This window comes from Chiloscyllium plagiosum, chromosome 28 (assembly GCF_004010195.1).
Source record: "Chiloscyllium plagiosum isolate BGI_BamShark_2017 chromosome 28, ASM401019v2, whole genome shotgun sequence".
Classification (NCBI taxonomy): domain Eukaryota; kingdom Metazoa; phylum Chordata; class Chondrichthyes; order Orectolobiformes; family Hemiscylliidae; genus Chiloscyllium; species Chiloscyllium plagiosum.
Genome location: NC_057737.1, coordinates 25,053,892 through 25,064,989, shown reverse-complemented (window position 1 = coordinate 25,064,989; position 11,098 = coordinate 25,053,892). Strand labels below are relative to the sequence as shown.

Here is an 11,098-nt window from a genome sequence, read left to right as displayed (position 1 = left end):
ACTATCCCTATAAACCTTTCTTCATGTCAGTTGCCAAATATCTTTTAAATGTTATAACTGTACCCACATATTCCAATTACTCTCAGTTCATTCCACACATTCTCCACGTTCTGAAAAAGTTATCCCTCTGGTCCCTTTTAAATCTTTCTCTTCTCACCTTGAACTCCCCAACCTAGGAAAAAATGGGCTTGGAAAAGTTTGTTTTTGTAAACTCATCAAAACTGATTTCAAATATTCTTTGACTTGCAATGAGGGTAGTGGCAAGAAATAAGCATGCAAATGTGGGAAAGCTTTCATTAATTTTGAGTTTCAACTTACATTATTCATTTCTGGTGAAGCAAAGCAGGCATCAGACTTTGGCATGGTGCTAGATAGATTAGGAACACCTTAGGCCTCAGAATATCAATTCTGATAAGACTTCTGGGAGATATGATGCAAGTAATAAAAAAATTCTCAATTTACATACATTCTGTGCTTCCACTTTAACTTACGATACAAATTAAAATTGAAGATAACTGGGATATGCAGCACATTTTTTTATGTCAAAATGCCACAATCTCCTGTGTGGTGCACAATTGACCAGATGTTTTATACTTCCTGTTGTACTACTCTATCAAAAACGTTATTGGCCACATAACTTAAAAGCAAGTCCTACTATCAAGTGACTTTAATTTTACATCAAAACAATCTTTCTTTTAAAATACTGTTATGTAAGGGTGCAGTTGTTACGGTACTGCCTTTTCTCAGTGAGAATTTGCAAGTATAAGAAATTGGTTAACAAAGATTGCAAATATTTGGGCTTACTAATGGAATGTGCAGCAAGAAAACATTTCAGGCCATTTTTGGAATTGTCAGATATCCTACATAGCTCAATGTTTACTGCATTTTTGGAGAAAGATGATTGATTTTCACATAAATCAAACTTCACATAAAACCTCTAGTACTACTCCAGTTGTTCAAGAAAATTAATTTTGTTAATTTTCAAATGATTCAATAATCTGTAGAGTGTACCAAGGTATTAGCAAGTGAAAAACTAGCTGTTGCACATTAAAACAAATCTGGATCATCAGATGCAAGTGTTTTGCATTTGCTGCTAATCAACAGTCCCCGTAGTTTCATACTTTTGTCTTTTGCCATTTCTAAATTTGTTACTCTGGCAAAGCTTTCAAGTGCAGTGTTGACACAGAATAACTGTTTTTAGGTTGTTTCCTACTCAATGCAGCTGTAACACCTAAAAGTAGTGGTGATTTCATGCCAGTATATGTATAGCAGCAGAGGTTTTGGAGAAAAAGAAATCTGATAATGGACAGTTTTGTTCATATACTTTGCTTTCCCATTTGCTGCCAAAGCACCTTTAGATTGACACTTTAAATCAATAAATGTGAATATTTTGCATTTAAAACAGTTTCCTTGGCAAAATGCAGGTAAAGCTTACCTTTCACTAGTTATACCCCAGCACAAGTTGAACATAGTAAAGCGTCCATTGGAAAGGCACCTAATTTATAAATGTAAATTTACATCATTTCAACAATTAACTCAGAAGCAAAGACAGATTGTGCATGAACACTATATTTAGCAGATCAATAATGTTTTATAGTAGTACACTTACAGAATATCACAATGTTTGTTACAAACATAAGCAATAATGGTCTGATGGTTGCACATAATGTTGGGCGCTGCAGCCTGTGTCATTACACTAAAAGTTTCTGTACACAAATAAATGGAATTAAAATTAAACAAAATTGTAATGTCATTGTATAAATTCAGCATGGCACTATTACATGGATTTCTGCTCAAGTATCTTTGAGTGTCTGCTTGTCATTTTGCTTTCGAACAGCAGAGGCTGAATATGGTAATAGTGTTAAGCCATTGCTGTCAAAGCAATTCAGTAAAGTACAAAAATAGTACTGTTTAATTAAATGTGCAATAAAATGAACACCGTTGACCTTTTTCTTTACCAGATCCTCAATGTTATCAAAACTTTATTATTCACTTAATGCAGAACATGGCAATATTATTCCCAAAGAGGAATAGAAGTTGAATTTTAAAAAAAAGATGACAAATGGTACCTAAAAACATCAGTTAGTGATCCAACACTTAACTGTGCACCACAAACCAACTTCTAGATATCTCCTTTAATATTTCAATTTTAAAAAATGTGCACTTCAACAACTCACTAAGGCCACTCATGCTATAGATACCTAGGAATATAATGACATACTGTAATGTACAGCAAACCTATCACAGTGCCCTTAAGGATGTCATTTTGCAATTGGTGACACAGCAAAATAATTAGGACTAACTGCGATGCTGTGGAGGCAAGCAGTGCGATGGCACCAGTTTAGCATACTTCACAAGGAACTGCTATAACTTCCAAGATGCCAAATAAATTGAGTCAATAGTTAGCAAGGCTGGTTTAAAATTGCCCATCCTGGAACAATCTGATTATGCATTAAGAAATGGTTGGATTACTCGTCAAAAGTTATGTGGTCAGCAGCAAAATGGCTGAAAATATAATTAAAAATAAAAGGCTGCAGCTGCAAAATAACTTCACTTTATCCAATATTTATGGCATTCAGGTGCCGAGACCAATCCTCCTGTCATCAGCATTTGCAAACTTTACTAGACAATGACATGCCATGGCGACTGTTTCTGGTCAGTTTTTTCCTAGTCTTGTATCTATTACATGAATTTTTTTTTCCATTACCTTTACCTCTGAGTTTAACACCTAAATGAAAGTAATTACCCTAATGGTATTACGTGTAGTTACTGGATTGTTTCACAGTATGCTTCTCCCTTGCAGTCCAGGGAATAAAGACTGTACGTGACAATTTAATCCTGTTTTGATCCTCAGCAACCCTGTCCAATTGTAGGCTGAGCTAACAGGAACGATCTGACCACTTCTTCTGTGGATTGCGTGCTGCCATTTACATCCTCCAGGGCATCGCTTATGGCAAACTGTCGATCCCGCAGGCGGTTCCAGTTAGACAGAATATTATGATATTCAAATACTTTCTCAAAATTGCCAATAGAGTTGTACAGTTTGATGAGACCTCTGTAATCATATTCCAGTCCACTGTAACCTTCTCCAAATAGCTTCTTTCCTGCAAGTAAGCACATTATACAGAACTTGAATATTTCCAGAATGAACAAGACCAATTATTTTAACTTTAACAACCACATGAGACATCAAAAATTATACTTAATCTGCCTTTCTTCACAAGATTTTTAGACCATAGCTTAATACTGGATACAAAATGTGGAGGGACAATATTAAGAGAGGTGGTTAACTGTTTAGTTGAATTTATGAGGAACCTCAGATACAGTGGGGAGAGGAAACGTGAGGCAGAGGATTTCCAGAAATAATACTAGAGCATGAGAAAATGTCTGAGTGCTTTATTTCCATTTCCTCATTCCTTGTCTGTAGGAGTAAAGTTGGAAGAGGAAATGAGATCTGAAGATGACAGAGAAGTTTGAATGTGATACACTGGGAATGGAATACTAAGGAGTTAGTTTTGTGCAGCATGGAAGGAAATCAGGGACTAACCAGAATGGCGTCCATATTGCCACTGTTAAGCTTCAGAAAGTTAAAACTCAACACCAGGTTTAGTCCAAGTTTATTTGAAAGTACTAGCTTTCAGAGTGCTGCTCCTTCAGGTAACTAGTGGGGCAGGATCAGAAGACAATTTATAACAAAAGATCAGTGTCATGAAATTAAAATGATATATTGAACAAACCTAGATTGCTGTTAAGTCTTTAATCTTTTAGAATGGATTTCAAGTTTCAGTTCATTAAAAGAAGTTCTAGGATTTACATATCAAGTCCCATTCTTGAGATAAATGTTAAAGTTTTATTTTAAAAATGTGACAGCTCAGACAATGTATTAACAGTGTGATGTTAGAGACTGTACCCCAATCTTGAGTTAGCCTGATTCTAGTGGGTGGCACGGTGGTACAGTGGTTAGCACTGCTGCCTCACAGCGCCAGAGACCCGGGTTCAATTCCCGACTCAGGCGACTAACTGTGTGGAGTTTGCACATTCTCCCCGTGTCTGCGTGGGTTTCCTCCAGGTGCTCCGGTTTCCTCCCACAGTCCAAAGATGTGCAGGTCAGGTGAATTGGCCATACTAAATTTCCCGTAGTGTTAGGTAAAGGGGTAAATGTAGGGGGGTGGGTAGGTTGCGCTTTGGCGGGTCGGTGTGGACTTGTTGGGCCGAAGGGCCTGTTTCCACACCGTAAGTAATCTAATCTAATCTATTTCCAAAGTAGGAATTCATAAAATGTCATATGGATTGACTGTCTGCAGACTGTGCTGAAAGTATCTGCAAATACAATTCTGCAAATGTAAATTCACCCCATAGACTTGTGTGTGTGTATGTGTGAGTGAGTGAGAGAGTTTGTGCATGCGCACATGTGCATGTATGGGTGAATGAGAGTGCACGAGAGAGAGTGTGTGTGAAGTTCCATGTGCACATGCTTGGTAGAGTGTGCGTGAGTGTGACAGAATATAAGCCGGTGAGAGAGTGTGGGAGGTGTGCATGTCTGAGAGAGGGTCTGCATGAGTAGGTGAGTGTATAGTGTAGTGGGTCACCTGTAGCGTGACATGAACTCAAGATTCCAGGTCACACTACAGGTGATCCCACTACACTATACACTCCCATACACCCACCCTTACTCCACAGACTCCCTCTCAAGCACACACACACACACACACACCCTTTCATACTCACTGAACTTCACACACTCTCACGTGCATGCACACACACTCTGAACTTCACACTCTCATGTGCGTACATGCGCACACACACACGCACGCTTTCTCTTTCCCTCACGTGCGCGCGCACACACACGTCTATTTGCAAAATTGTATTTGCAGATGGTTACTCATTCAAAATTGCGTATGTAACTACAACATGCTCCAGAGCCATGGAAAGAAAGGCACAGTTGGACAGAAGAATTGAAACATTTTTGTATAAAAAAAAAAATTTTTCAAACCCAAAATCATGAAAAAGTCAATTAACCTGAATCACATTTAATTTTCTATCTACATCAATAGATGGAAATGTGTTGCTGGAAAAGCGCAGCAGGTCAGGCAGCATCTAGGGAACAGGAGAATCGACGTTTCGGGCATTAGCCCTTCTTCAGGAATGAGGAAAGTTGGTCCAGCAGGCTAAGATAAAAGATAGGGAGGAGGGACTTGGGGGAGGGGCGTCGGAAATGTGATAGGTGGCAGAGGAGATGACCTGGGGTGTGCAGTGAGAGTTCCTTGAAGAAGCTCTCTTTCTCCCTCTACAAAGGTTTCAGCCTCTTACAAGGATGCCTTCCTTGAAGAAGCTCTCTTTCTCCCTCTACAAAGGTTTCAGTCTCTATCTTTTATCTTAGCCTGCTGGACCAACTTTCCTCATTCCTGAAGAAGGGCTAATGCCCGAAACGTCGATTCTCCTGTTCCCTAGATGCTGCCTGACCTGCTGCGCTTTTGCAGCAACACATTTCCATCTCTGATCTCCAGCATCTGCAGACCTCACTTTCTCCTATCTACATCAATAACCCTACAATAATACACAAAGGAACAAAAGACAAATTAAATATTTGATGAAGTTTGCAAAGCTAGTTACTATAAAAGGTGCTCAATAGTACAAGTGTGGGGGGAGAAAACGTAGTTTGAAACACAGACATCCAGTCTGACATGTATAAGGAGAACTCTTAACATGATTCAAATGTTTGGCATAACCAGGACAAGGCATCCCACTTGACTGGCATCCATTTAGTAGCTTCAGCATTCACCCTCCATTACTGATGCTTAGTGACAGCGTAGGCCAACTACAAGATGCAGATAAACTATTTCCACTAGTTAGGGATTCAAAAACTAGAAAGCACAGTTTGAGAATCAGGGCCAGACCATTCAGGAGAGATATTAGAAAGCACTTCTACACATAAAGGGCGATAGCTATTTGGAACTCTCCTCCACAATGGCAGTGGATGCATGATCAGCTATTTATGTTATATTTAAAATTAATAAGTGTTTTTAAGTAAAGATATTAAGGGATATTGGCTTCAGATCAGCCATGATACCATTAAGGGGACGAATGGCCTACTTCTGTTCCTACATTCCTATGTTCTGCAGCAACTTACCAAACCTCCTCAGATAGTAACTTCTCAACCTGCAAGTTCTACAACCTCGAAGGAGGGAAGTAAATGCATGAGAAAAGTGCTACCTGCAAAAGTCCCTCCAAGCTACACACCTGACTTGAAGTGTATCACCACTCCTTTACTGCTGCTGTGTCAAAATCCTAGAACTCCCTGCAAATAGGCATCCCTGTTTACCAACATGACATAAACTTTGTGACTCAAAGAAACAGATTATCAGTCTTCCATGTGGACAATAAATGCTGGCTGAGCTAATCATGTTCAAATCATCTAAAATGAGGGGAAAAAAGTGAAAAGATTTAGGAACTCGGCTGCTGTCAAAGGTGCCCAGAAGTGAGGGAGTGCATATATTTTAGGGAATTACATAGCTAGAGGAAGCGAACAGAGTTAGGAAAGGGTCAGACCATGGTAGAATTGAAAATAAGGAAGGGAATTTAAAGTAGTAATACATTGCTGGAGCTAGTATAGGTTGACCAGCCTAGGAATGTTAGATCAACTGTATTTGGTGCCAGTTAAATGGTACAGACATTAGAAGATGGCAGCCAAGCCAGGAAAGCATTGGAAAGATCAAGTCTAGAAGGTAATCAAGAAATGGTTGAGGGTTTCTGCACTAGAAACTGGTTTTGTAGTAATATCCATGGTCCAGCAATCCAGAATCCCAGACTTGAATGTTCTGAGGACGTGGGTTCAAATCCCACCATGGGCGATGGTGGAATGTAAAATCAGATTTTTTTTAAAAACAATCGAATTACAAACTAGCCTACTGGCAACCATTTAACACTATTGTTGTAAAAATCCACCTGGTTCACTAATGTTCTTTAAGGAAGGAAATCTGCTATTATAACCCAGTTTGGCCTACTTGTGATTCCATACACTCAACAGGTGGATGACTACACTCCGAAATGGCCAAGCAAGCCATTCAGTTCAAGGGCAATGATGAATGGATAATTAATGCTACCTTTGTGAGAGACACTCACATCCCACGAACAAATTAAAAGAAAAATAAGCTGAGGCTGGTGTGGAATCGATTGCAATCATGGATCTGGAGGAGGTGGTCTTCGTAAAAGAACAAATATAATCAGAAACAAATCCTGGAGTTAGTTAAATCACCTCCCAGGAAAAGCTTTGCTCAGCCATATAGTTAACAGGGAGAAGGATGAAATTGATAGCCAGGGAGCAGGGTTTGTGTGAGGTCTAATGACAACATTTCCATTCATCCCAATGTTTATTTCAAGGAAATTTCTACCAAATCACTGCTGCAAGTCCACCAAGCAATATCATAAATCAAGAGAAGTGGCGGTAAGGTAGAGCTGGATGTTGTCAGAGTACATGTGGAATCCTGCATTGTTTTCAGATGATGTTGAGGGTCTATATTCAGGAGGAGAAAAAAAAAATGAAATAATTCACCAAAAGGATCTTCTCCATCAAGTGAACACATTCATTCGCTAAAGGTGAAATGTTATTTGCCAAGGCTGTATTTGAAAGTCATACCACAGATATCAGCAATAGGATTTGATATTCAGAATTTTCAGTTTTGAGTATTTAATGCATTGATGGTAGCTAGGTAGTGAAACGCTGGTATTTTGCTACTTCATTGTAATTTAAAGTGCTGACAATTTTCACAATTTTCCTTTATCATATGTTCTAGAATTTTACAGGTATCAGAGTACCCTCATGTATTTCATAAATACATTTGTAGCTAGCAGGCTATTACTGAAGTTAAGAACTGGAACTCCCAAGTAGAATGTCAAAGCTCAAGTATTTTGGAAAATGGGAATCTTTTCCCTCATTTTTTAAAAATAAGTACAACCTTCAAGAGACATTCAAATAAGAAAAGCACATAATGAACATAGGTTTAATTGCTTTAGCATTGCATTCTCAGGTGTGGAAAGTACATACCTATAGCTATAGACCTCAGATAAAGTTTTTCAGCATCTTCAAACTGATTCATATCATAGTTATAGAGAGATGCTAGATGCCCCACCGATAATGCCACTTCATAATCTTCTTGGCCCAAGAGTTGCTCCTTAATTTGAATTGCTTTTATATGCATTTCTTCTGCTTCCTATGAAACCAAAAGCATTTATAATAATTAGTTATAATTATAATTATAAACACCAATTATAACAATGAACTGTGTCACCAAGCTGATCCCGGTTTTCTAAAAGCTGTTCCTTTTCTCATAGATAGTGTGTCCTTGATTTCTTTTCAGAGGGGTCATAAACCAGGCCAGGCTCTGGTCAGACTGGTTTGGTACAGATGTGAAAAGGGTTTTGAGAGGCTTTTTACTTATATGTAAACAAATGAGATTTCAGGCCAAAGTGGTCATGTTTTAGAACTGACCTGTGTAATAAAAGGGGAGTGGTCAGCTCTCTAGCTGAGCAATTCAGTTCAGTCCAGAACTAGTTGGGAGTTCAACAGTGAGCTGTGTGGAAACTCTCTCTCTCTCCTACCCTCCTAACATCAACCTGTAAGGATCTGTTCCATTTATACTGGTTTTTAAGGGGGTTTGCTTATTGGGACTGTTGTGTGTATTTGGAACAGCATAATTAAGTCTAGTTTGGATAGTCTTGAGTTCTGTAGAGGTTCTTTATTCCGTTCTTTGTGTTTCATTGTGTAATTTTGTGAATAAATTTCTGTGTTTTAAACCCTAGTAGCAACCTAGCTAGTTTACTCCGGGTAATTTTTACTGTACATTTACTGAAACAAATTGAAAAGCTTTGGTCTGGGCTGCCTGCTCAAGAATGTTTTGGGTGGTCTGGCCTCGTCCATAATAACTGAATAGTCTGAAGATAACTTCTTAGTCCATAACAATCTAAAATAAACTCCGGGGATAGGCTAGCCACCAATATCCACTACAAATCCATCAACTCCCACAATTATCTTGACTATACATCCTTACATCTTGCCTCCTGTAAAATTTCTATTCCATTCTTCCAGTTTGTTAGTCTCCATTGCAGTTTTCCGATACTGCCAACTTCAAGGGAGCTTCCAAAAAGTCCATGTTTTCCTCAATCTAGGATTCCTCATCAGCATGGTTAACAGGACCCTCAGTCATGCCCGACACATCTCCTGCACTTCGGCCCTCACTCACTCTCTTCTCTCCCACAAGAACAGGGTCCCCCTTGTCCTCCCCTATCCTTCCACAACAGCAATAGGATCCTCCTTGTCCTCACCTTACACCCACCAGCATCCATATCCAAAAGGATTATTAATCACTATTTCTGTCACCTCCAGCAGAATGCCACTACCAGATAGATATTCCCCTCCGCTTGCAGATCAGCCTCCCTCTGGGACACCTAGGTCCACTCCTCCTTCACTCCCAATACCCTCCCTCCTCACTATCCAAGGCCCCAGACACTTTCAAGTGAAGCAGTGTTTACCTGCACTTTACACACAATCTAGTCTACTATATTCACTGTTCACAAAGCGGTCTTTTCTACATTGGAGAGATGAAATGCAAACAAGGTGACTGCTTTGCAAAAGACCTATGCTCCATCTGCAAAAATGACCACCTCAACACACCACCATGTTCCCCAGCTTATATCTGTATTGGGCTTGCTGCAGTGCTCTGGTGAAGCTAAGTGCCAGCTAGAAGAACACCTCATTTTCCACTTGGCAACCCTATGGTCTTGTGGACTCCATACTGAGGTCAACAATTTTAGGGTTTCAGCGCCTTCTCTGAAGAGTCAGAGGGATATAGCACAGAAACAGATTCTTTGGTCCAACTTGTCCATGCTGACCAGATATCTTAAATTACTCTCGTCCCATTTGCCAACAATTGGCCCATATCCCTCCAAATCCTTCCTATTCATACCCATCCAGATGCCTAATAAATGCTATAATTGTATCAGCCTCTGGCAGATCATTTCATACACGCACCACCCTCTGCGTGAAAAAGTTGCCCCCCAGGTCTCTCTTAAATCTCCCTCCCGCATTTCCCCATCCCACCCTAAAACTATGCCCCCTAGTTTAGGATTCCCCAACCCAGAGAGAGTTTGGCTGTGCACCCTATCCATGTCCGTCATGATTTTATAAACCTCTATCAGATCACCCCTCAGCCTCTGACACTCCAGGGAAAGCAGCCCCAACCTGTTCAGCCTCTACTTATAACTCAAACCCTCCTCCATCCAGAGACTCACTGATGATGTTACCTAACATGGCAATGAAATATCTGAAAATGAACCTTCCAGCTCAGTGAGCAAACCTATAACTAGAACCTCAAACCGAGCTACAAATCTTCTCAAAACTCACTAGCACAAACCTTCCACCTCAGCAACATCCTTGTAAATTTTTTCTGAACCCTTTTGAGTTTCAAAACTTCTTTCCTATAGCAGGGAGACCAGAAGTGCACACAGTATTCCAAAAGTGGCCTAACCAATGTCCTGTATGGCTGCAACACAACATCTAACTCCTGTATTCAATGCACTGACTAATACTGACAGGCGTACCAAAAACATTCTTCACCAACCAGTCTACCCGAGACTTCACTTTCAATGAACTTGCATCCCTTTGTTCGGCAACACACCCAGGACCCTACCATTAACTGTACAAGTCCTGACCTGTTTGCAACACCTCACATTTTTATTTAAAGTAAACTCCATCTGTCATTTTTTGGCCCATCTGATCAAAGTCTCATTGAACTCCAAGATAACGTTCTTCCCGGTCTGCTACGCCATGATTTTTTTTCTTTACTGCCAAGGAGCAAAAAAGATTCAAATAGGTCCAGCATAACTTATCAGTTTATGGATTAGTGGTGCTGGAAGAGCACAGCAGTTCCCTCATTTCAACAGTTTCCTCATTTCCCCTTCCCCCACCTCACCCCAGTTCCAAACTTCCAGCTCAGAACTGTCCCCTTGACTTGTCCTACCTACTTATCTTTTTTTGCTGTGCTCTTCCAGCACCACTAATCCAGAATCTGGTTTCCAGCATCTGCAGTCATTGTTGGACACT

At 39.9% G+C, this 11,098-nt stretch overlaps 1 protein-coding gene across 2 annotated transcripts in view; it reads right to left on the bottom strand.

The window, feature by feature from the left end:
• Positions 1–1,553: 1,553 nt before the first annotated feature.
• The window catches only part of appbp2 (amyloid beta precursor protein (cytoplasmic tail) binding protein 2), an 86,357-nt gene continuing 76,812 nt past the window's right edge, over positions 1,554–11,098 (bottom strand). Inside the window, exons 12-14 of one of the 2 annotated variants that reach the window (XM_043718527.1) lie at positions 8,045–8,210; positions 7,392–7,513; positions 1,554–3,104 (exon numbers count right to left, since the gene is read on the bottom strand). In XM_043718527.1, coding sequence (XP_043574462.1) covers positions 2,949–3,104; positions 7,392–7,513; positions 8,045–8,210 — 444 coding nt within the window. In that variant the 3' untranslated portion in view covers positions 1,554–2,948. The remainder of the gene's footprint in view (positions 3,105–7,391; positions 7,514–8,044; positions 8,211–11,098) is intronic. The other variant, XM_043718528.1, reaches the window with a different exon arrangement.